The 27,120-nt window shown below is 37.6% G+C and overlaps 1 protein-coding gene across 5 annotated transcripts in view; it reads right to left on the bottom strand.

The window, feature by feature from the left end:
• Positions 1-2,701: 2,701 nt before the first annotated feature.
• The window catches only part of scn8ab (sodium channel, voltage gated, type VIII, alpha subunit b), a 56,069-nt gene continuing 31,650 nt past the window's right edge, over positions 2,702-27,120 (bottom strand). For all 5 annotated transcript variants that reach the window (XM_028002069.1, XM_028002070.1, XM_028002072.1 and 2 more), the window contains exons 14-28: positions 25,897-26,135; positions 23,992-24,165; positions 23,495-23,851; positions 23,237-23,410; positions 22,247-22,534; positions 20,470-20,587; positions 18,787-18,941; positions 17,800-17,973; positions 13,636-13,758; positions 10,091-10,375; positions 9,956-10,009; positions 9,739-9,876; positions 9,074-9,178; positions 8,719-8,989; positions 2,702-8,059 (exon numbers count right to left, since the gene is read on the bottom strand). In XM_028002069.1, coding sequence (XP_027857870.1) covers positions 6,906-8,059; positions 8,719-8,989; positions 9,074-9,178; positions 9,739-9,876; positions 9,956-10,009; positions 10,091-10,375; positions 13,636-13,758; positions 17,800-17,973; positions 18,787-18,941; positions 20,470-20,587; positions 22,247-22,534; positions 23,237-23,410; positions 23,495-23,851; positions 23,992-24,165; positions 25,897-26,135 — 3,809 coding nt within the window. In that variant the 3' untranslated portion in view covers positions 2,702-6,905. The remainder of the gene's footprint in view (positions 8,060-8,718; positions 8,990-9,073; positions 9,179-9,738; positions 9,877-9,955; positions 10,010-10,090; positions 10,376-13,635; positions 13,759-17,799; positions 17,974-18,786; positions 18,942-20,469; positions 20,588-22,246; positions 22,535-23,236; positions 23,411-23,494; positions 23,852-23,991; positions 24,166-25,896; positions 26,136-27,120) is intronic.

Here is a 27,120-nt window from a genome sequence, read left to right as displayed (position 1 = left end):
CTAATTCATCTGTTATTTTCTTCTACAACTCACACGATGGAACTATAATACTGACATGCACAGTGTAAAAATATTCAAAACCCTTTCTCCCATCTGTCTGTCAGTTAGGACTACTAAAATAATGTATATTTTCCATAGTCACGAGAGACAGATTTTCTTAATATAACTGTACAGTCAGAGCTATGCACATAGGAATGGTTTAGATCCAAGCAGAGGCTGGTACAACATTAACAAGAAAGCATACTGATCCCATGATTCAAAATAAATGTTGAATTTTCCTAGGTGTCCTGTTTCTTCTTGCATAGAATAAACAAACCTTTTCAGAAGAGAACGTCAAACATGGAGTTGGTAACATCTATTGATTTGTTGCTTCAGGATTTAGATGCGGAGAAAACCTGCCATAAGTTTGTGACTTTAAACTCAAGTGCACTGATCCAAAACTACCCAGAAAGATCAAGAAGAAGAATGAGTTAAAACCATTCTGCAAGAAAGAATGAAGCTAAACGTCATGTAAGTGACTCATCACAAGTTTTGACAAAAATTTGACGGCAATTGTTGCCTGCAAGGATGAAAGAATCGATTAGGTTTAAAGAGAAATTACTTTTAAAACAGGGCATTTCCTCTTAATAAGTTACTTTATCATTTAAAAACAGCATTACCATTTACTCAAGTTATTGCTGTCAAATATTAAAATTTGTTTGATGATCTGCAACATCAGAAGGGGGCAAATACTTTGTCACAGTAATGCCTGTAGGTGTTTTTTAGTGACTTAACTCCTTGTAGTTCACTAGAGGGCGTTAGAGAGCTGTAATAAATAACCGGTTTATTATTATATCTGCTTTATTACCGCAGACGTAATAAAGCAGTCCAAAGTGGAGTTGCAGTTTGAACAGTTAAGCTCTAGAAATACAAATTAGTTTAAAAACTAACATGGCATATTTTGTCATAATTAATGCAAGTAATGAAAGGTTGTTATTTCAAGGCTCAGCAGGAGTTTTTATGTGGGGCAGAAGCTGAATTGATCTACAAATATCCCCAGAGGTGGGATAAAATGCGAAATTCAGACGGGACAAGCTCTGACTCACTTTGTGATCAGGTTGTAGAGACAAAAGAAACCCCCAATAAATTAATTAAAAGTATTTGCCTATTTTGCTCTGCATTTTGTAATATTAACATACTGTGCATGAAGACAGAAGTCATGCTCCTCTGTTGCATGCAGGGAGAGACTTTAGTCAGAAAGGAAAATGGCTGTTTTGTGCTTATTTAAAGGAAACCACCTGACCGACTCAGTTGATCATGACTCAGATTACACCAATTCCCCGAAGAACATCCTCCATCTCTGAAAGCCCCCTTACATAAACTTCTCAGATCGGCTGCCCAGCAGATCTCACCAACAACCCACTTAATCGATGGCCTACCTCTGTCCTACATTCAGGTAGATTTTTAAAAAGACAGAACCTTACCAAGGACAAAAATTAAACCAGAATGGTTTAGAGTAGATATGCATATAAAGAAAAAAACAACCGATTTATGCAATTATCAAATAAATAAATTCATTTTACGTGATTCTCAATGATGCAGTGTGAAACAGAGTCGAATCAAACAGCTGGATCATTGGTAAAGGGTAGCTGAAGGTTAAACCCTTAGCAGAGCACTTGCTTTTGACCGCATGAGTCTGTGTTCATTGTTCTCATTTACGTTCCTTTTCCCTAAAGTGGCTGCCTCTCCCTCTGATTTGCTCGCTGTGGGTAAGTAGGTGCTTTACAGTGCACTGTACAGTCTGAGCCTGTTGGGAACATGCTGCTGACTCAGCCCAGGCCACTGCATTCATCTATCTGCACTGCAGTGCTCTCCCTCTCCGCTTACCCCCTTCGCACTGCTCCCTCATTCAGTGCTCCACACAAACACACAACACAAGGTGGGGAGAGACACCCATGCACACACACACACACCTGCCGTTTTAGCATTGTGACATACCTGAGCACATAAAGCCCTAGGGTCTTTTCAAAAGTATTTATTCCTCTTGAACTCATACTTTGTTAAAAGCACAAACTGTTTAATAAAATAAACATGTTTCCTGTCTTAGACTAACAAGAGCTTGGCCATAATTGTGATGTGTAAGGAACTTTTTTTAGTTTTGGTACACAATAATCTGAAAAGTGTGGTGTGTAATGCGTTTGGCCCCTATTAATTGTAACTATCCACCTTTTGCTGCAGTTGTTGCTACATGTTTGCCCCAGTTTCGCCTAGTCAGAGACTGTAACCCAATATCAAGCTCAGTCAGATTGGATGGAAAGCATTTGTGAGCATAAATTTTCAGGTTTTCCCAGAAGTTGTAGGCTATTTCATGCTGAACTTAGGAAATGTTCAGAATTTTGGTTTATTGCTTCATGACATATTTCTGCTTTAAATTTCTCCGCAGCTTCCTCCCTGAACTGCCTGCTGTGTTCCTTGATCTTCATGATGATGTTTTCTCTCTAATATTCTCTAACAAACCTCAGAGTCCTGGAATTATATTAAGATTAATTTGAAACCTTTTTAAGAAAATTAATTGCATTAGATTAGATTTAAAGGCACCAGAGTTAAGTGGACTCAATACAAATGTTCGCCACATTTATATTTTTGTTACTACTGCTTCTTTATCACATAAAATCCCAAAAAGGAAGATTTTTATACCCAAAAATGACACAGGCCACACAGATAACTGGAAGGCTGCTTTATTGTTTGGAAATAGGTTCGTGCTCAAATGAAGACATTCTTTCACCGATTTCTCACTTAATTGTCCCATGTGGTGTGCAACATATACCCTCTTTCTTGACTGTAACAGTTTAAAGAAATGACAGTCAAAAGTTGTTCTTTTTTTCTTTGTAGTTAAGCTATTTTCAAAGAGAAGAAATTCATCTCAGTCATGCTACAAAACAATGGCCTCATATACTGATTGATAAACCAACCTCTGAAAAAAAAGAAGAAAAGAAAACAGAAGTGTAAAACAGAAGGCAAGCTGTTGTCTCCCTGGCTGACGAGCCAGCAACACAACAAAACACAGAGAGAGAGAGCACTTCCTACAAGACTCTACACGATGTTAGTCCAGACAGTCTACACTAAAGGTGGTGAGTTTTCAGTTCGCTTCGTACTCAGCATGTCGTCATGCTCCGGTTTTGATTCGCTCTGAGGGTGATCTTCGTTGCAGGATTTATCAATAGAAAGCTAAAAAGGCACGTGCCGTTAAGAGATATTGCACCATAAACAAACATACAGACAGTTAAGACAACTAATCCTTAAATTGTTAGATATACCTTATTAAAAGTGTCAGCAAAAATCAAGGATCAACTCTAAGCTGCAGCAAATGTGTTAAGGTTAAGGGTGGGGGCACAGGAAGGATTAGGGGCTGCAGCAAGCAATTGAAGTGATCTGGTTAAATAGCAGTTGCCTACAAAAAGGCCAAAATGAGTGTGCATGTCTGTGATGTGTGTGCCATTTTGCATCTGTGTACACAAAGTGGGGAAACTACAGAGGCAAGACATCTTCACACATGTACAAAAAGAGAGAGGGGCGGGGTGTGTGTGCGTGTGTGTGTAGGGTCAATGGGGCTTGGTATGCTGGTAGTGCAATCCTCTCACCAAGGCAGGCTCCACAATTCTCAGCAAGCAGCCAGTACAACATCATGCATTGTAGGCCGATACTCGATACTGGGGAAAGTCCTGGGCAGGAAAGACTTTAGGAAATTCTCTGAGCGTACCGCACAAAGAAAGAAATGGGATCACTTACACTCAGTGGATTTGGTGTCACCTCAATGGGAGTGGACAGGAGAGTTGAGTTACAGACATGGTTCTAACATATATATATAGATATATCTATATATATAGATAGATATATCTATATATAGATAGACATATCTATATATATGTATAAAAGAATATATGTATAATATATATGTAACAGCTCTGAATATGTGAGTTTTGATTTATACAGCTTTACACACAATTTTCTGCTTTTTAATATAGATTCTTTTCACTTATTTCCCTCTTTATTATGAAAAGTGACACACAAAAAAATCTACACCTTTTAACAATGCATCAAAGCCTAGAGTGACAAAGGTGCATCAGCTGGAAGCCATTCTATTTATGGTTATTTGTATTTAGAGTTAAAACTAATAGCTGTAGTTTTTTTCTTTATGGTAATCCTGTATTTACAAAAATTATTTTAAAAAAGCAACAAAATAAAAAAAAACTACACATGCGCTTAAAATTATATATTACATTATTTATAGTTCATTAAAAAAGATAGCTTTTGCAGTTTGTGCCCTATAGAGCATTTATTTATGAATTTATGTATTTATTTACGGCAAAATTGATTTAAAAATTTTTTTTTCCCCATCAGAAAAATCTTGGAGATGTTGGAGAAAATGCACGGTGATAGCTTTATGCTTGTCATTCAGATTTTTATTTGGTTCAAGTTGACACCCACACTGATTCTAGAGATCTCATGCAGCAGCTGGAGCATGGGAAATAACTGATGAGGGAGGCTTATTCACAAACAGGGAAGTGACATCGCTGCACAGCAGGAAGTGCAAATGCTCCGGGTTGTGGTGCTCAGGTTCACAGTACCGTAAGAAGAAATGCATCCGGTGCTCTGTCGGTTATTTGGTATATGGTTTTCTTTTTACAGGTAAGCGACATGAAGGAAAATGGAAAATGAGAAGCTCAAAACTCCTGCTTACATTTGGGGCTTTTCCACTTCTACCTCTGTGCTGCTAAAAACCCAACAAATCCCAACTCACTCTTGTGACATCTCCTCTTGTGACCTATGTTTTACAATCGGGGTGAACCTTTTTTTTTTTTGTATTCAATTTCAATCCACACTAAAATGGCCCCAAACATAAATACGCCACCGGTTATAAGCGGGTTATGTCACCTGGTCACTGCCGTGCCTCTAGCCTTTTGTTGGCAAAACATCTGAACCAGGAAGCGCTAAAATGACCCCCCAACCGAGGCGGCTGTCGGATTGAGACGGCCAAGAGTCATTGTCCCCAATAGTGGCACAAAACAAAAACGATTAAACATGATTTTACATATAATGATACTCCTGCCACATTCAATTGCATTTTGTTGTAGAGCTCTTAATAATACATCTATAATATCTCCTGAGAAAAAGGGAAGAATTTTTCAAGCATTGCATACATTTCTAGGGTCTCTCTGTCTGATAACGACAGCAGAAAAAAACCAGAATGGGCAGTCCCACTCCGTCAGTAAAGGACAACAAGGGATTACAAGGCAGATCTCTTTGGCTTCTCCACACACAATGTTCTCATCACCCATTTATGAGTTTACATCTCTCACTTTGAACACCCCAAACATACCTTTCAGCACAAAACAGCTTTCCTCTCGGCTTGATGCGGTTTATAAAACTGCAATATAAGCCTCATCACCCTCTGAAACATCAGCATTACACAAGGGAAAAAAACAAACATTTACATTAGCGAATAAAACAATTTAAAATGAAACTCCAAACTCTTCTGAGCCCTTTTATAAAGGTTAGAGAAAAAACAGGAATCGGAAAAGGGTTTGCCAAAGCCCAAATCCCAAACCGCGGACAGTCAGACTCCCGCTCACATTAAAGTAAAAGGCAGATGATGCGAAACATTAGACAGGAGCATACAAATTATAAACATATGCTTTTCAAGGTTCCTTAAAACATTCCGGTCCAAACGAACATTTCAGTCCATTGATCCAGTCAGACGTTTTTTTTCCTCATCTTACACACCCAAAATCTTCCGAGCAGCAAAGAAAGTGCTTGCATTTCACACATTGAGGTGGTGTTTTATTCTATTGTTTATAGATTAAACATCTGAAATGTGTCAAATGATGAAATCAGTTTTAGCCGATCAACCCACATACCGCTTGTTTTTGCTGAAGAAATTACCTCCCAACTCTTAAAATTTTGACCAAAAGAAACGCCTCGATCGTACAGATCATCAAGCCACCGGTGAAGTCTGCGTATTAGTGTCTTGTGGACTATGATAATTCATGCAAGATTTCTGATCAAAACATGCCTTCATGCAAGTCATTTCTATGCATTGAACAAGCACAATTATTTATGTATTTGTCTGGAAATCTTTCTGAGTAAATGGAAGCCCTTGGCCCCGGGTTGAACCCCTGTTAATAAACAGACCCTTTAACCAATTTGGTGCAAAAAGCCCATGTAAAATAAAGCATTTTGTATGTGGGTGTAACAAAGACAATGTGAGTAGTTGACCGACATGGGCAAACTGTTTGAATATTGTTCTTTCTTCTGTCTTTTTTTTTTTTGTTGGTTTGTTTCTCGGTTTGCATTTTTTGCTGCTCAAAAAGACAAAAAAAATTTCTAGTTTTAATAAAACAAGAGAAAATACTTTAGACTCTCAGTTTGTGTCTTTCTCTCACTCACCAGTCATCCCTCTGTTTGCTCATAGAGTGAGTCCGTCATTTGTGTCTCTACACACTGACACAGAACCACTTTGACTGCTGAAAGACCGAGCAGCTTCCTTGTCATCTGCAGCCACACGGCGCTGGATTCCCGTTTTTGCCTTCCACCTCTTGGTGTGGAGTTACTTGGTGGAAAAACGTAGGATTTTTCCCTCTTCTGTCTTCCTTCCCCTTTTTGTTAGGATCGGTTGTGTTGATATAACAGTGCCACACAGAATGCTGATTATGTTTGGTTTGACTAAAGTTTAGTCGTTTCTTGCCCCGCTCTGCATCCGTATAGGAATGAAGTCTGTAAACAAAATTATTGAGGACTATTTTTTCTGACTTGCAAATGAAATAATCTGTACATCTGTGTGGGTGAGTTTTCTCTCACTCTGCTTGAAGTTACATTAGTTAAATCTGTACTGTTATTAATGTGGTTATTCATCACCCTCCCCCAGCCTAACACTGAGACTCCCTGATGTCTTTTTGGTTTCTGCCCTTCTCTTTCCTCTCTCCCCTGCCCTCGTTGTTGTCATCCTGCTTTTCCTTTTCAGGTTTGGTCACACTGTCATAAGAAGGCAGGGAGGCAGTGGATGGAGTGCCCTCCTTCTTTTCTTGCTCCTGATTCTCAGCTTTGTTGTTGGCCGGTTTGCGCTTGCACACAAATCCCCGCCGGGCCAGGTGGGAGCGGTAGGCCCGCTGGATGATCCTTGCCGACACGTCCTCCTGCTTTCGCCTCAGAGTGGTGGTAATCGGCTCATAGGAGACTTTAGAGGGATTGGCAGCCACAAAGCGCTCCTCCATTTGTTGCCTGAGCATGTCCAGCTCCCCGCTGTCGCCCAGCACTCGCTTGGTAAAGGCAAACAGGATGTCCAGGCAGTGGATGCGGTCTCCACTCACCATAGGCATGTCCATAGCGATCAGCTCAATGGTGTTGGGCTTGGGGACACGCAGCGGGTGTTCAAGCGCATCGGCAAAGTCAGAAAGCTTGGCATAGGTAATGAACTGGGAGGCATCAGGGTCAAATTTCTCCCAAATTTCATAAAAGGTCTCAAAGTCGTCCTCACTGAGTGGGTCTGCGCTTTCCTCCGTGGCCACACTGAAGTTCTCCAGGATGATGGCAATGTACATGTTGACCACGATTAGGAAAGAAATGATGATGTACATGACAAAGAAGAAGATGCCCACGGATGGGTTGCCACAGTTTCCGGTTGCGGGTGTGCCGGCGTTCTCTAAAAGTGGGTCGCAATCCGGTGGGTAGTTGAGGATGGGCAGCAGAAGGCCATCCCAACCTGCCGATGTGGTGATCATGAACAGGATGATCATGCTGTTTCCAAACGTCTCAAAGTTGTACATGTCGTCGATGCCGGCCCCGTGTTTCACGTAGCCAAAGTTGGACATGCCAAAGATGGAGAAGATGAACATGACCAGGAAGAGCAGGAGGCCGATGTTGAACAAGGCGGGGAGCGACATCATGAGGGCAAACAGCAGAGTTCTGATTCCTTTGGCGCCCTTGATGAGACGCAGGATCCTGCCGATACGAGCCAGACGGATCACCCTGAAGAGAGTCGGCGACACAAAGTACTTCTCGATCAGGTCAGCCAGAAACATACCTGAGGTTACAAGAAAGAGACCAAACACGCTTGGTTAAGGTGTCACAATTTTTACAAAAAGTGTCAGTTCAGACAGAAATTTCACAAAGTTGACAGCACACTGTTTTGTAGGCGCTCTTCTGTATTTCACTTCCATTTTTTGTTTATTTAATGCTATTTATTGAATTTATTTACTCACAACCTTAATTATTACTTAACTAGAAACTTATACGCCTTAGAATGAATGTGTTTGGTGTGCTAGGGGAAACTTTTATTTTACTCTAAATACCAGAGAAAACTAGATTTGTTTTTGCTCTTTATGTGCTAAAGACACATTAGGCTCAAAATCAAACCATGACAACTAAAAACTGGAAAACTACTTTCAGAAATGATGAGTTTTCTTCATATTCACAAATTTTTCAGTTCTAGTTGTAAAAGCTGCAAACCCAGTTTTGTCTTCGTCTTTATCACTCTTTTCTAGATTACCAGATTAATTAAAATTCTGGTTACAGACGTAAAGAAGTTAAATAATTACAATAAAAAAAACACAATTTGTATAACTTCCTATTTATCACTTATAAACTGCCTTTTTAGCCCATTTGAATGGGTAGTATTTAGGCAACACTCAAGCACACTCTTGGTTTTCCTTCATCCACACAAAGCATTTTTTGAATACTTGCCCACAATAGAGAGGATGACCACCACTACGTCGAAGATGTTCCAGCCATTGGTGAAGTAATAGTGGCGCAGCGCAAACAGCTTGAGAAGGAACTCGCCAGTGAAAACCACGATGAATACAAAGTTGACCCAGTAAAGCACAACCTCTGTTTCTTCTGACTGATCATCGGTTTCCACCATCATGGTGACCATGTTGAGGCAGATGAGGATCATGATGGAAATGTCAAACACCTGCTGTGTCACAAAGTCAAACACCATTCCTTGGATCGGGTTCTGTAAAAAAAGGAGAGAAGAAAAATAATTATTTCTGAAGGAAGTAAGAATTTGTTTGCAGGTGGTAAGAGCAGCAATGTTTACCTGAGGCCTTGGTATTGGTTTTTGTGGTTTCTTTGACCCAAGTTTTTTCATTGCATTGTAGTATTTCTTTTGCTCTTCTGTCATGAAGATATCCTGACCTCCAAAGTAAGGGGACACAAACAGTTTGGTTATAATCTGCAGAGGCCTAAACTACTTATTCAAGAATTACATTGAAATGTGTTGACAGAAAAAGAAAATGTGACCAAAGAACAACATGATTGATAATTTATATGATTAAGAGAAACTGTTTGGTAAATATCAGCCACACTTCACTTTAGTAGAGGATTAATTTTAACATCTGTTATATCTCTGCCTCATTTAAAAAACAACAGCAGCACAAGTAACTTTTTCACTTATTCCCCTTTTGCATCAAAACTGACACCAGGTTTCAGCAGATGGTATTTTTTTCCATGCAAGCTATATTACATGTACGTTTTTAGAAGTGCCAATATGTTAGGCAGCTGTGTTTAAAAATCTAAATTATCCTAAAGTTATTTGTGTCAGATTATGCTACTGCAGCGTTTGTAATTGTAATAATTTTTTTTGCACATCTCTACCATGGATGCCAGCTGCAGATCTTCTCTTATTTTCTATCAGACAGTACTCCCCTCTAATTCACACACACTGCTTTCTGAAAAGGTGAAGGTAAAGAAAATAGTTCTTATCTTTTTCTTCTGTTGATTGAAATTATCAATGATGACACCAATGAAGAGATTCAGGGTGAAGAAGGAGCCAAAGATGATAAATATGACAAAGTAGATGTACATGTAGAGGTTGTCCTCATAGACAGGCTGGTCTTCCACCTGTCAGATGGCAAAAGTACATTAAAGTTATTCTAAACAGTAAAATGTAGGACAAACAGTCAGAGCTGCAGATGCTTACCTTTCTTGAATCTATTGCTGCATACATAATGTCCATCCAACCTTTAAAGGTTGCCTGTGAAACAGGTAGACACAAGAGATTAGATTTAAAATTTGCAAGAGGAAAAACGTTTCCTAAATAGAAAAGGTTTCTTACCACTTGCAAAAGTGCAAGATATCCTGCGCCCACATTGTCAAAATTGATCTTCACGTTTTTCCACCTGACCTCAGTGTGATTGCTGTTAATCAGCTCAAAGCACTCAGTTTTATTGTTGACGTCATCCGGCAGAAAGTACTCTTCAGCCGTCTCGTTGAAGCAGTAATAGTATTTCCCGGCAAACAGGTTAACACCCATGATGCTGAAGATGAGCCAGAAGATGAGGCACACAAGCAGCACGTTCATGATGGAGGGTATGGCACCCACCAAGGCGTTCACCACAACCTGCAGAGAGCCGTGAGGGAACAAAACTGTGGACTGACAGTCGCACTGCAGCTGCACATGAACATCAACACACAGAGAAATGCACACTCTCTTCTCACATTAGAGGCTCGCGTGTTTTGGTGATTGTTAAACCCTTTCATGATGTACTGATAGGGAGTGTAACAATACTGAGCAGGGCAGCACACAATACTGAAGCCAAGTTTTAACTCGCAGTAAAAACTAAAAAGCATTTTCAGACATTTTCTGCAGCACAAAACAAATGCAAAACATAATTGTGACTGAAATAAATGTAAACAGATGTGAAATGAAAGAATTACAGAAAGATAAAATGATGTAAAGCAAAAATAATTCTACAAAATGCAAAAAGTATTATTATTAACAAGAAGTAAAGTAAAGAAAGAGGAATATATAAAGCATAAATATGAAATACATATTTCAAAAAGAATACATTCATAAAAAAGTATAAATAAAAATATGAAAAAGATAACCACATGTAGAAAAAAAAACATATCTGTTAATTAAATAATAGCAAAAATTAGTTTCCAAGTCTTCAGCCTAGATTTCACGTGATACATGCTCACCTTTGATGTAAAGTTAAACATGACATTTTGAAGGCTTGCCGTCTCCTAGTATCTTTTTAAACAGTGTGAAACTTTTGGCAAGTTTGTCTTTAACTGCAATTCGATTTATTAAATTGTATTAACACTAGATCAAAAACTTCTGACAGATGTTTTGTGCCATATCGTTTTGTTACACTCCTCCGAACCAATTCCAAATATTCTATGTTGATGTTTAAATATATGTACGAAAGACTAATTGGGTGTAAAAATATAATCTCTAACAGCCCCAATGAAATATATGCCAAGATAATTTGACAAATAAAATTATCATCTCATGTGAAAAGAAACTACTCTATATAAATAGCAGGAAGGGATTGAAGCCTCCACAGGTGAATACATGAATGTGCATTTCTACATACAGAGGTGCCATGAATACAAAAAGCCAAACAAACCAAAACTATAAACATATAACTTTTTTTCTCTTTTTGCATTTTTTTCTTCAGCCCAATATCATACTAAACGAGTCAATGCATTGATGTTAATATAATAGCAAAAGTGTGATGATGGAAACCATAGTGATGAGAAATCACTGAAGAGTGATAAGCAAAGATGGCAGGGGAAGGGAGGGGGGGTATGCAACCAGAAGTTTGTTGATCTTCCAGTGTGACAATGCCAAAGCCAAACTGTGATAAGATCAGGTAACAGGACACCTCAGGCAGAGCAAAAGTCAGGATGCTGAGCCCAGACACGGACAGGACTTTTTGTTTTCCGCCAGACAACAACCAGAGGCTGATCGGAGCCATCCCACAAATCAAGTGCCGCTCAAAAGTGACGATAGTTATAATAGGAGAAAATCTTTTTAGATTTCCTAACAATACTCCCTAATAAAGCGTGGTGATACTGTAAAACTTACCAAGGATTTTAATATGGAAAAATAATTCATCCTTCTAATGCTTTTCATATTTTACCACATGACAACCACAAAATATGTCTTTTGTTGGGATTTTATGTAATAGACCAACACAAAGTAGAGCAAAGTATGTTAACTTACAGCTCTGGAAAAAATTAAGAGACCACATAAGATGATCGGCTTCTCTGATTTTACTCTTTAAAGGTAAATGTTTGAGTAAAATGAATATTGTTCTTTTATTCTATGAACTACTAACAACATCTTTCTGAAATTCCAAGCAAAACGTTAGTATTTATTTGCAAAAAATGAGAAATGGTCAATATAATGAAAAAGATGTTTTCAGACTTCAAATAACCCTAAGAAAATGTTCATATTAATTTAGAAACAACAATACTAATGTTTTAACTCAGAAAGAGTTCAGAACCAAATACTTGGTGGAATAACCAAGAGGTTTTCAATAGGGTTCAGTGCAGTGGGCTCTTCATTTTTCCAAGAGCTGTATTTACAAATGAAAATCTGAAAAGTGTGGCAGGAATTTGTATTTGTTCCCCACTAAATCAATAATTGGTACAAAAACTTCCAGCTTTAGTCACAGCTACTAAGTTATTGTGTATATGTGACTACCAGCTTAGCACATCCAGAGAAATCCATTTTACTCCATTTTACCCATCTTCATTTAAAATAGCTCAAGGACAGTCAGGTTGGAAGGAAAACATAATTTCTTGTAAAAGTTTCTCAGTTTTGGGTTTGGTTTTAGACGTTCTCTGACATGGCTCGTGGTAAACTACTTGCAAATTACATTGTTAATAAACTTACAGCTGTGTTCACAACTTAAAGTGTATTTAAATGAGCCACACCGCCAGCCAATCTCAGACAGGTCTTTTCCGTCCAATCAGAGTATCCTTTGGATAAAAAATTACCAATCAAATCAAAATAAGTGACAGAAATTACAGCATGGTAGGATTTAAGAAAAACACAGGAGAATGTACACTTGAATTTTGAAACCTGATATGTATTTCAGACAATACTGCTACATATACGTAGTTTTATAGTGGATTTTTTTGAAATAGATGAATTAGGTGACCTTTCAAGGCAGTTGTTGCACTGTATTTTCTTTAGGGATATCACAGCAGATGGGTCTGAAAACAAATGCACACCACACTTCAGATAAACTGATCTTCTATCTAGTTGAGAGATGTTATTACTACTTTGGTTTGGTCTATCCCATAAAATTATAATGAAACAAATCACAAGCTTATGGTTGTAAGGTGAAAAAAGCTGAAACAACACAAACACTTTGAAGGGTATTGTGAGTTCATTTGTCTATCTGAGTACTTTAGGAAGACTACCAACTGGTAGCAGATAGTATTTATTTCGTCTTGAATTTGAATTTAAGGTTTTGATGCGACAGTTCACGCCAGCCTCTAGTTGTTTCTCAGCTAGCACCAATCAGAGCTGACTTTTTTTATTTTGCTGCATCATTCAGGTAGGTCAGAGCAAGATATCCTTAGAGTGGGTCATATTTTCTACAAATACTTAGTCACTAGGAGCTTTAACAGAACGCTAAATTTATCATATATGAAATGAAATATGATAAATCAAATCAGATGTATTAAACCATCTGAGATGATCTTAATCCATGCAAAAAAGCTTCTTGCCTACTAAAAGGGTTACTGCAAAAATTCCCCTCAGAGATTTTCAAGGTTTTTTTTGCCATTTCTAGCATGCGTTGATGCTTTTTGTTAAATCGGCATGCAAAAGGAGCAGCTGCCTGGAGTCTTAGGTCTTACCCTCATCCCTTCAAAACGTGACAGGGCCCTGAGGGGTCTCAAGGCCCTCAGTGTCCTGAGTGATTTAATCGGGCCTAGATCGGAGAAGCCCAAAGCATTAGCTATAAGGCTGACTATAGACACCTACACAGATAGGGACAGAAGGAGAAGGAAAGACAGAGGCAGAAGAAGAAGAAAGTCGCCACACAGTTAGAAGGGATATAGAGAGAAAGTTGGCCCTAAATCAACTGTAAGGATGGCTAAATGATTATATACAGAGTACAAAAATAACTCCTTTATGTGTAGGAATACTTCTACAACATAAAGGTTCAAACAGTAAAAAGAAAATGGTCAGTAATGTGTACCCAGAGTTTTTTCCCTTGTTTAAAACCTCATGTTTGTGTTTGGTTTAGTTTTGGCAAGCCAGTCTAGCGTGACAACCAGCTTAACAGCACAGTGAGCACACCTGGAAAGAAACTTGTGGTTGACACAGTGAGAGGAAGAGAAGAGAGTCCAACAAAGGGACAAAATCGGAGGAGAGATGTGTTCACGAAACACTCAAATCAATGTGACACGATCATATAACACACAGTACACAGTACAAAACGGTACCAACACCAGCGGGCATTTCACTCAAAGAAGGGAGAGAGAAAGAGAGAGAGAACGCAGGAGGTTGAGGACAACTTTCAGGGTTAGAAGAGAGAGGGTAACCTGTGAAAGTAGGATCCCCACCACAGCACACAAACCTTACCCTGGACCCCCAAACACCGGCCTCTCTGTCCCCCTTCTGAGGTGCACAATGTCTCTCTTAACTTAAAGAGAGACAGAGTTATTGGAACCTGCTGTGAGAGAGAGGACAGGTCAGTATTAGGGCAAAGGATTGAGTTGTATTTACAGGATGTGATGTAACTAGTAATGCATCAGTTTTGTACAATTACAGTCACCTTCATAAAGTGTAGCAGCCACAATGACTGGTCATTCTCTTATTTTACCCCTCTGAAGGTTTTTATTGTTGAATCAATGTGTTTGCCTACTAGACTCAAATTTTAACCTGGACTTATAGCAGACATAAGTACAGCCAGTGTTGTGCATAAACACATTAAAATGACGCGTTCATTGAGTTCTCAAACCAATGCGAGGTCCGCATTTGAGAACTCACATTTTACTTTCAGTTTCTTTGGTCAAAAAATAAATTGTCTTTTTTGTGAACATGAAAAACCCCATCTGTCTATCAAAAGCAAAATGGATCAAACTTTTACTTACTACAAAATAAACTTTACTAAATTTAATATATAGACAACCCATTCTCTCTGTCTCTCTCTTCTGGATATATATTTCACCCAATTTTAGTCATTTGTGATGAAGAATGTCCAATTTATTGCAAGTACTACTGTAGTTTATTATATTATTATATATTCAATACAAGAAGAAACTTGTGCTTGACTGATTATTTCTTTGTTGTAGCAAACCCTCACAGCAATAATGATATTACTTGTTTGTTAGAGTTGTGTGCGTGGGCTGTGTCCATGAAAAGATTTACCCAATCCTCTTTGCCAATGCCAGACACCTTATTCTGCTACTGACACACGCTTGTTGTTGGTTTTTCAGATGATTGCAGTTTGAAGACATATTGGTAATTTAAACAGTTCATTCATTTAACAAACAAGGCTTCAGCAGTGTGAGGGAGAACCGTACAACCACAACAACCTGTCACCCAGTCCCTGTTATGTTTGTCCGGTGGGCATCCCATCCCCTCCTGTGGGATCAGATTACATTCTTTAATCTGGATTTGTCACAAATAGCCAATCTAGGTTTGGCCACTCTGGCAAGAATCACACAAGATGACAAGCAGTTTCCTCCTCTCTACTCCTAAAACCAGGATCAGCTCCGCTCTGTGGAGGAGAGCTCTGACATCTTGGATGATAGAGTTTGGTTTCTAAGACTGGAAATATCAGATTTCCATTGGTTGAAGAATTCTTTGAGTGTAATGCCATTCCTTCACACTGTCTTCACCAAAAGGAGTTTGGTTTTGGCAAAGAGGATTTAGCAAATTCATGGGCACAAACAGCATAGCATCACTCTGCTGCTCAACCCAAAAAGGCATTTTCCTTACAAAAGGGGCACAATTGAAGGCAGAGTAATAATTAATTACTTTATTAATTAAACAAAACAAAACAGATACAAAAAAAACAGTTTATGTTTTGTTTGTATCTTTTGATCTATAAAAATGTTTATTTTATTCTACTCCTAAAAATATGCAATGTGAAATAGTAGAAAATTGGATTTGTCAATTATTAATTTTAAAAATTAAAGCAACAAAGAGAAAAAAAATCTAATAACATATGTATAATGTGAATATGAAGAATATTCAGATATTCATAGCCCCATTCTAAATGGATTCACACACAAATATAATTTGATCAGCTTTTTTAATCATTGATTTTTTTTAAAAATGTAAAATTCAATATATTTTACATTACATTATAAGATCTGGTATTCCAATAACGAATATTGTATTTACTTTTGTAAACACAATAGTTGTTATACAGACGTGTGTGGAGATAGATAAAATAAATAACTATTTATAAATAAAAAAAACAATACATAGAAAAATTGTTTGGGAGGTATACAACAAAAATAGCCTTTTGCAACATCTGAAGCTGCTGTAGTTTTTCAGATATTAAAAGCCAACTCATACTAGAGTATAACTTTGGATTTACCCTCAAACAGAAATACAAAGAAGTATGAAAAATGAGTAGGGAAGATTTCCATCTTTTGGCAGGGAAGGAAACACAGGTTGTATTGGTAATTTCTTCTTCTTGAGTTAGATTTACTAATGTGGACAAAAGAACAGACATAACCCAAATTGGCATTCAGACATTGGCATTAAAAACAGAAAAGATCAACAAAAAGACACAGAACAAAAATCAACTGAACTGCAAACAGTGAACTACAATTACTAACAGATACTTGGCAGCAGGTCAAAGTTGTGCACATTTCCAGGTTAGCTACATCATCTGTATTCCAGTCAAAGTAAAATTAAGCACACCTTCTTTTTGAAATAATCTAGGGTTTTTCAGGGTTTGCTTAGTTTTCCAGGGACTTTTCTAGTTCAGTTTCATTTTTGTTTCAAAATTGATGACAAGAATAAATATGTGGTATGTGGTTTTGTGCAGCTGATGTAAGATTTCAGCAACTGTAAAATCAGATGAAGACCAGGTCATTTATACATTAAAACCCTAGAACTGAAAGATGGTGTACTTTTTTGATTGTGAGAAGTTATTAGAACAATAAAATAAACATACTTAAATACTTAGATTGAGGTGGGGTTCCCAAAGGCTACATTTTTGGGCCCTCTCAGCTAAGATTATGAAGTACTATAACATTTTCTACAATATATTTGAGAATAACCAACAATTTCATATTTCTGTGCAGCAGCAATCATTTAATATTTGTGTCTGTAAAATTAATATGCTTAACTTATTTATTATATTCATTAATATTCTATGTTTACCTACAGTTCACTTTGTTATGAACTATAGGGGAGTCCTTCAGCAATGTCAGTAAATATCTGGACTCAAAAAAGTCTCATATAAGCTCAAATCGTAAGTTTTCTTCATTTTTGCACTGACAGATTTGCCAGTGAGCAACAGTGAAAGTTTGGGTATTTTGTAAACAAGCACAATATAAAAGCAAATAAAGGTTGAAAACAATATCCAGCTCTACAAACTGCTTCAGTGAATTAAAAAAATGGTCTGGAGTATCATTCTCTCTCTCTCTTTCTTTCTCTTTCCACAAGGTCCAATTTTTTTGGGCTACTGTTGTTCAATGTAGTTTCTGTAGACTCGAAACATGTCGCTTTATTCAGTTGCATCAGACTTTTTAATGTTGATTATTAACATTTTTAAAAACTATTGGGAAACAAATTTGTGAGCAACGATAAAAAAACAAGACATTCAAAACCAAAGTTATTACTAAAATAATTTAATAACCTTAGATGTGTTTAAAAATATTTATTACCAATAAGTTCTGGTAACTGAATTTATAATGTGCAATATTGTTTTAATTTTAAATTAATCCATGATATGCGTTTTCTAGAACCTTCCTCTTCTTAAATCTCCTCATGGTGGAGATTTAAAAAAATTATTGGCTTAACATAACTATGCAGAATATAAGTGTACTTACATCCACAATGAAGAAGTCCAGCCAGCACCAGGCATTAGTGAAGTACTTGACAAAGCCATAGGCCACCCATTTCAGCAACATCTCCAGGATGAAGATGTAGGTGAAAACTCGATCAGCATAATCTAGAATGATGCGCACTGTCTTCCTCTGTTCAATGTACACATCCTCAAAGGCCTGAAATGTAGCAGAATAACATTGGACAGAAGATTAATTGTGAAAATCCTTTTCTGACATTTGTATTTGTATTGAACTTGAGTGCTGAGGGAGCTTTTTTAATCTTTCTGACAAAAGAAAGCATAAAGCAAAAAATAAAAAATTCATTTGAGCTGACATTTAGGGTGATACATGTGCACAATGACACAACAAAAACTATTAAATAAATACTGAGGTAGATGCAGCTTCCTGTCCTCCAGTCATCAACTAGGTAAGTCAATCTACTGATTTTAACTTGAACCTGATAATGGAGCAAATCTCTGTTTTCAATAAAAACAGAAGCTTTACACAACATAAAAATAATTAAGAGAAGGGAGATAAATAAAAGATGAGTACTGACAAATCTCTGCATGACATGTATGCCAGAGGCCTTTTTTTCCTTCAGAAAGCTGTAAACCTAAGGTGAAACCTCTTGGTTGAAAGGTTGGTGCATTACAGCACTTTGTCATCCATTAGGACTATAATATCAAGAGGAGCTGCAGCAAACAAGCAAGAGACATTGATGCTCCTTTACATCTTTAGAGGCCAGTGATATTCACCATACATAAATGAATGTGTATTTCTGCACTTATCATTGCAATCCATTTCCTTCTCTATTTTTATTTCTTTCTTACACCCTAAATGTCGCATATGTTTAATATATGTTTAATGTTTAATATAAACCAGCAACTAACTATGTTTGATTCACTTCATAATAATCTATACTATTAAATGTAATCCTTGAGTACTTTTAGAAGATGAAAAGGACCTTTGTGGGTGTGTTTATGCTTTTACCAAAGCTCCACTGCTGAGGAGGATCATGAAGATGATGAGGGTCTCAAACCAGTTGTGTTCCACTATCAGGTAGCAGGTCTTCCTCAGAAACCACCAGTGCTTTCCCCATCCATGTGTGATGGGAACATCGCAGCACTTGTATTTGGCCACACACTCTGCATGATTAATGAAAACACGACTGCTGACACATTCTGAAGAGTCGCAACATGCCAACATACTGCAAAACAAAGTTTACATTGTCACTAAAATACAAATTGCCACTCATAAAATGGAGTAAGACGATGTTGTCCATTGCAGTGGTGCATGATTCTTTCAGTTCTTGAATATGTCATATATTATGTTCATCATGAAATAAATTAAAATGCCACATAGTAGTATCTCATCAAGCTTGCTCATTTGCCCTGCCCAGTAATGCTAATGGGTAAGTTTGACAAATAAAATACATGAATAAACTGCTGCAACAAAGGACAATAAAGTACTAAAATAAAATAAATAGATACATACATATACTGTATATATTAAATATAATACATACAGCAGTTATAACATTTGCTTTATTTTGTGGTTGATAAAGTACTGAAAAATACAAACAGAAGAATAAACATGTATTTATTTACATATTTAATGTAAGTATTTGTATCTAAGGTTTTTTATTATTATTTCAAATGCCCTTCTATGAACAGCTTTGGTTAATACAGCTAGAAACAAGTGATTAGGTAAAAAATCTGGGTGTAGTGATGAAGTCAAACCTGAATCTTCAGAGAAACATAAAGATATTTACAAAGTTGGCCTTCTATCACCTGAAGAACATTTCCAGGATTAAAGGAGTAAAGCAAGATCCAGAGAAACTCATCCATGCGTTTATCTTAAGTCTCATTGATTACTGCAATCTAGAAAGCTCTGGATCCAGGAAATTAGAGCACATAAACTTAGTTCTAAAGTCTCTACACTGGCTCTCTGTAGTTCAGAGAATAAACTTTAAAATACTGTTAGTTTATAAATCACTGAACAGTTTAGCACCACAACACATTAAAGATCTGCTGCAGTTGTATCAACCTTCCAGACCTTCAGGTTGTCTGATTATGATCTGCTCTGCTTCCCCAGAACCAGAACCAAACATGGAGGAGCAGCATTCAGCTTCTCTGCTCCACTAATTTAACACAGCTCATGATGCCATAGACTCTAACAAGGTTCCTTTGAAAGAGAAACATCCCCACAGCATCACAAATCCTCATCCTCACTTATAAGTGTGAAAGAGATATTTCACCACAAATCCACCTGGAGTGTTTGGAGTCTTAGTCTAATTTGATTAAGGCACCCAGTTCCAGTTAAAGTGCTAGTAGAGTTTAGCCAGCTCCGTGTTTACATTCAGATTTGCAGGATAGAAAAGGCTTTTGTCTTGGAATGCCTATCATATAACTGGTTTTCATATCATAGTGTTCAATGGTTGTCATGAAGACTTGGTAATACGCCGCTGCCACACTTCAGTTTTCTATATGGGAAGACTGCTGATTTTATTTCTTTTTACCTCCCTTACTCCATCTCAACGCAACCACCAGGGTGCAAAGATAAAGTTAATGTGAGATTCTACTACTAAAGTAAATGCACTAAAACATACATTTTCTTTAAGGTTTTGTTTCACATCTGAGCCACAAAGTCTGATAGATGCTGAGCGTCACGTACCATCAGTCCAGCAGGCATCAGGATCAAGATACTCTTCCACGACTTCAACCACCGCCACCTCCTCTACATCAGGCTTGATGTCTATTGTGCTGCCCTCAGATGAACTGGTGTCATCCAACTATGACAAAAAACATCAACCCATTCTTTAAAATACAAACTCAGCTAATTGATTCGATACAGAAGCTATATTATTTGCTCACAACAGGGGAACAAAACTTTCACGTACATCCCAATTTTCTAAATATGCAAATGTACTACTAACAGTTTTCTAGTAAAGTTAAAAAATCATAATCCATGTATAAATGTAAACATAAATCTTAATTGTATTACTACTGATGCTCATTTCTATATTTATAAAAATCCAGATCTGTTATCACTGAATGATTCATCTACTATGAAGTAATGGACTAAACTATATTAGTTAACCAAATAAAAACAAAGAATATCAACAATGAGACTTTCAAACATATAATTATGTTAGCTGTTAGCAGTTTTTACTCTGCTAGCAGCTCCGTCTCCTCTGCAGGGTGTTGTGTTACTGCATGCTGTGCAGGGAGGATGAGTTGAGGTGACTGATGGTATAAGAACCAGGTGCGGGTATAATCGTGATGCAGCTGTATAATCTCAATTTGTCCCACTATGAACCAAATGAAGGTGACCTGCATATTATAAATGTCTACAGGTTTTTGGTCTGGCTTTTGCTGTTTGTACATCATAACATACAGATGGCAATGTTTCTATTGCCTCATCAGGCTTGCTCTCTGTCTGTCTCAGCCATTTTTTGTTTGCATACTCAGCATTTCTGTTCAGTGTAACAGCATTCCTGTCTAAATGAATGCTCTGAAATGTCACGCCAACTTTGTGTTTTCATCTGGAAGTCAATACCAACTCTGCAGACCTTAGATAAGATTTTAACAAATGTAACATTTTCTCAGCAATGCACATAGAAATCAACTGGTTGCTTGAACCTGACAATGATCAGCTTGATTGGGCTTGATACTGATTGGAAACTCAAAAGTCCAATTTTTCTCCAATAATTTATGCACCATACATGTGGAAGTTGTTCCTGAGAAAAGAAGCTATTTATAAGACCAACAAGTTGTTGAAAATATGGTCAGAGGACGCAGAAGAACTGAACACTACTTAAATTTGGAAATTATAACTTCTACACGTAGAAACATGTCTGTGAATCATTCAGATTGCCAAAAAGAGCAAAACTTTCAGCAGATGACAGTAAGGATAAAGGGGGTCCAATGAAGTTTCTTTGTTTCATTTTGAGCTTTCAGCCTCGGTTGAGTAAGAAAATTGCTGGATTTGTAAATTTTGGCAACCTTCTGGAAATATCAAACTTAAGCAAACGATCAATAATGTTAAAAATATATACACAAAGAGTGATGATTATGTAATGCTAGCTGGACTAACAGTGCTAATCACTAAAATAAGATACTGAAGACAGCTTTCAATGACAGTTTTAAATGTATTTTTATAAAAATAATAATGGAATTGACTTACAGTCAATTCTCTGCTCTTAAAAAGAGGAGTTAATGATCGTTCACAGCTATTTTACAGTATATCTCTAATATAATTGTTCTGAGACAAAAAATCAGGCAAAATCATTATTGCTGGGTCTAAGCTTTACAGAAACTCAAAATGAGAACCTTGTTATTGTTCAATTTCAAATTTTTCAGTTTGAAACTATGGGATTGAACTCAAAGCTTCAGACAGTTTCATCTACCTGAAAAATCTACTGAATAGTCAGCCACCCATTTCTACTCACATCTTTGCTGTTTTCCACATCTGATTCGCTGCTGAAGTCCTCCGTGTTGAGGTTTTCAAAGTCTGACTCTCCAACAGCGATGGGAACGCACACGGTGAGGTTGGGGTTGTGGATAAAAGACATATAGTCGTCATCAATCATGTACTTTCCTACACTGCTCCCGATGCCACTGGTGGTGCCGTTGCCATTTTTGGGGTAGTCCAGTTCACGGTTGATTTCAGCAGGGTGGTTTGCTATGCAGTTGAGCTTTTCCTCATAATCCAAAGGCTTCTGCTCGTCCTCTATAGGCTGCTTGTCAGGAAGGTAAAACGAGACAAACAAAAATACTGCTAGAAAACATGGAGGTAGACGATAATGTTGAGATTTTAAATAACTGATTTTTTCATAAAAATATTCAAAAGATATTGCAGTTTGGACAGCTGAAATGCCTAGGTACAATGCTAATTAACATGCTATTTGCAGGGCAGCCAATCCAGAAGCCCCATTAATTTCTGCATTCCCAGGAGTGGATATAGGGAAGACTGTAAATGCTAGCTTCTGTGGTGTTGCAATAAGGTTTCCTCTTGGTTGTTTGAATGCATATTAAGGTATATTTGGAGTTTGAAGTAAAAAGCGTTTTTATGAGGAGTCTCAAGTATTTGCAGATTTCAGGGTTTTGTGGATGACTGTCGTCCCTAAGACTTTAAAAGTCGTTTTATGACCTCACTGCATGTTTTTAGAAGAATAATTGAAGTTTCTCTTGCTGATTTTAGTCTTTTTAAAATCTCCCTAAAGTCACAATTCCAGGACTCAATCAAAGATTACCCAGTGACAGTCTGGCTCTTTAACTTAGGCTCATCAATTTTCTTTTAATAATCAATATTTTTAAAATGTCTTTTGTTTAATTTTTACTGACACTTTCTCATTGACAGCCCTTATGGAAATCTTGGCAGCTTTAAAACCATAACTTTTTAAAACCTTGGCATACGTTGATGCCTAAGCGTCACGTACCTTTTTGAGAACTGTAGCTACCAAGATTCGCATGTTGGCTTTAAACCAGGCGATTCCTATCTTGATGCGGGCAACAGCGAGTTGAAGGTTGTTGGGTTCTCCGTCGTCATCAGTGGCAGCGAGGTTGTCTGCACTGAATGAGCTCAGCAGCAGAGCCAGAAACAGGTTCAGCACCTTACAAGGAAACACAAAACACTCTGAAACCTTACAGCTTAGTGTATATGAGCTACTATGATCATGTGATTTTCTTTTTCTTACCACCAGATTTCCAATAACCATAACCATCATGAAGACGATAATGCACATGGCTTGTCCTGCCACCTCCATGCAGTCCCACATTGTTTCAATCCACTCTCCACACAGCACTCTGAACACGATCAGGAAGGAGTGAAAGAAGTCGTTCATGTGCCAGCGTGGGAGTTCGCAGTCCAACGCGATCTTACACACACAGTCCTTGTAGCTTTTTCCAAACAGCTGCATTCCCACCACGGCAAAGATGAAGACGATGATGGCCAACACCAAGGTCAAATTACCCAGAGCTCCCACCGAGTTTCCAATGATCTTAATCAGCATGTTTAGTGTGGGCCACGACTTGGCCAGTTTGAACACTCTTAACTGTAAATGGAAAACGGGAATAACTGGTCTTATTTTTAGCATATTTAACACATATTTAATCCTAAACTTCAGGTAATAGAAATCTTATGATTACATCTCATATTTCTGTAACATTAATGCGAGACATGATTTTTGCTTACCAATCGGAAAGACCTGAGAACTGAGAGTCCCTCCACGTCCGCCAGCCCCAGTTCAACTAAACTCAGGGTCACAATGAAGCCATCAAAGCAGTTCCAGCCTTCCTGGAAGTAGTAGTAGGGGTCCATGGCTATGAGCTTGGCAAACATCTCGCCAGCAAAGATGCCGGTGAAAACCTAAAGGGGGAGACCAATTTAAAAAGAGATGTCAGTGGGACTCAGGAGGAACATATCACTTCATTGCTACTCATGTTGAAGCAACGATCTATCAACATTACATAGTGTTGAGATTTGCATTATCTTAACTCTTCACTTGGCATGCCTAGTGCTCATGTTTATCTACATGTCATGGTAGATAAACTAATTTTCTGATTTATTTAACTGCTAATTATTTGACAGTTTCTGGAAGCTTATAGACTATGTTTAAAACATGAAGCTCTTATTCACAGATGTTAATTGATAAGTAAGTTCTGTGTATTAGAAGAAAACAAGATGGCAATATTATGGCAAAAAAAACTTACTCTATCCTAATGTGATAACAGACTGTAAAGTTTGCATCCTTGATCGTATTACACACAATATGTAGAAAATGTGGTCATGTGACATGGCTTGATATTTCATAAAAGACACTTTATTTTTTTCACTTCATCTTTGTAGCCAAGACAAAGAACAGTGAAACAGCAGATTAAAATGTATTTTGGTATTTCCACTGAATAAATGTAACATGTAATTGTTTAAAGTCCTTTAAAATGAGTTTCAACAATTTATCTTCAATTATTGTGAAAGGCAATGCAAACTTTTATAAACGGATGAGCCTTCTCTCACTACGACTTCCAAAAAGAATTACAGTTTTAATAAATAATGCTGTGAGATCTGGGTTGGGTCGGGTGATACTCTGTGATTACTGTGATGGTGTAAGTACTTTTCTACCTTTAAAAACGATGTACCTCACAAGAAAAAACTTTAAAGTGGCAATCAATAAATGTGCAGTCAGTTTGAAACTGATTTAAGTGTTAAAATATGAGCAATATTGAAACTGTAACACCTTAAATTACAGCCAATTTCTATAAAATATATGTAAAGAAGTCTTTACATATAGAAGACATGTAAAAACTTCTTTACACTTTGCTAAAAGTGGTAGTGATGATAAACCTCAAAAGATTTCATGTAAATTATCTTTGCACAACCCTAACTACCTTGCTTGCAACGACCTTAAAATGCATTAACGTTAAAACCTTAACACTGTGCAAATTTTAAATGCCAGGGTAAGGTCAAAAATCTGCACATTCACCCACCCGACAGCTAATCATGTGTCCAGTCAGTGCTGCAGAAGACACCCAGTGATTCACACTGCACCATCCAGCTTCTAATGCAGGGTGAATTAAATTCCTGTTTCACTTTGGACAGCAACCAATGCTTATGACCTCATTTCCTGTCTCAGTGCTGACGCAGAGTGAATACTGCTGTGCTACAGTGGTTTTTTTAGGAAGCCGGGGCTGGACTCAGCCAAGTCAAAATGTCTTGTTGTTTGGCATGTTCACTGCTAAACCATGTCGTACCACATCTACGTATGTCTTCAAGTGGTAGGAAGGATGCCAAAAATATGAGACATTTCACATATTTGTCAAAGCACAGACTTTGTATAAAAGGGCACCGGACAAAAGAAAAGTGAACTAAAAGGTGGTGATGAGACTGCAGAGCTGACTAGATGGCAACATTAAAATGGAAATAAATATTTAATGAGATTTCCATCTGATAACTCTATGTGGTTAGTTTGAGTTCTTAAGTGCACATATGAAATGATGCATTGTTTTGCTCAAGCAGACAAACTAGATGTGAAACTGCTCCGTCGCTCCAGCGGAGGAGAAAAGAAGAGCATGGAAGATGGTAAACGTTGTCGTCTCTTACCAGGTTGCCGACGGACAGGACCTCCTCAAAATGTGGAGTCATCGGGTAATGCTCCATGGCCATGAAAAGAGTGTTGAGCACAATGCAGATGGTGATGGCCAGATCCACAAACGGGTCCATGACAATCAAATAGACGATGTGCTTGATTTTTAGCCAGATGGGGCAGCATTCCCAGATGAGGAAGACGTTTGCAAACTTGTACCAACAAGGAGGACACTTTCTTTGAGACTCTTCTAACTCTACAGGATGAAGATGAACAGATATGGTGATTAGATGTTGAAGTTAAATTTAGGTCATGACCAGGGGTGAAAATTAGCACTGTCCAAATGCGGGTAAAAGTATGAAGTGGCGTGTAAATTGGAGCAACACACCCGCCATTGTGGCAGTTTGACAATTTGAACAGAAAAAAAGCTGCATTCAGTTTGGACTTCTATCCAGGGAAGGACTGACCGTCTGGTTTACAGACTGATGCATTTACTGTCCATATCTGGCGGCCCTAAGCTGTCATAATTTAACAACAACAAAAAAATTATATTAAATATTATTTTTATCGACTGCGAGAGCCTATTGGTTGATTTCATTGACGGACATTGAGCTTATCCAATGAAATCCCTCAGTCCTTCTTGGCCCGCCCCTTCCCTCTAAGTTTATAAATAGCGCCATTTCAGCTAACGGTTGCTGCTAACCGGAGTCCGAGAAAAGTGAGCGGATACGAGACGGGGCGGGTCAGAAAAACTACAACAAAAGCTAAAAAGCGCAGAAGCCCATTCAGAAAAATATGTCAAGCTAACCGCTATATGTTTACCGCACAAACTTTGAGGAAGCTACACTAAGCTAGCAGGCATTCTGAAAAACACTGAGATAACACAGGAATGAAGTGGCATTAATAATGAACACGTTCTGAGATATTTCAGTAATAAGAATAATTGTGAATTTCAATAGAAAACGTAATAAGTAAGGGAAAACAAATGGAAGAAAACAGCTATTGATAACATTTAGAAATGTTTTAAAATGACTGGACACATCTACAGTAAATACTATCTGGGGGAATTGTAGCCAAACGGTGGAAATGTTCAACATAGGAAATGATTGCAGGAATGTTAGGGATGTGTAGTTAAAGTTTGTTGTTAGTAATTATTTCAAGTGAACTTATTGCACTACACCTGTGTTAAGGTGTCCAAGCTTTATGTTAAATCTGTATACGTACATATGTGTTACATATGT

The sequence above is a fragment of the Xiphophorus couchianus genome, chromosome 20, assembly GCF_001444195.1.
Source record: "Xiphophorus couchianus chromosome 20, X_couchianus-1.0, whole genome shotgun sequence".
Classification (NCBI taxonomy): Eukaryota; Metazoa; Chordata; class Actinopteri; order Cyprinodontiformes; family Poeciliidae; genus Xiphophorus; species Xiphophorus couchianus.
The sequence above is the reverse complement of the archived record's forward strand: the minus strand, read 5'-3'. Positions and strand labels throughout refer to the sequence as shown.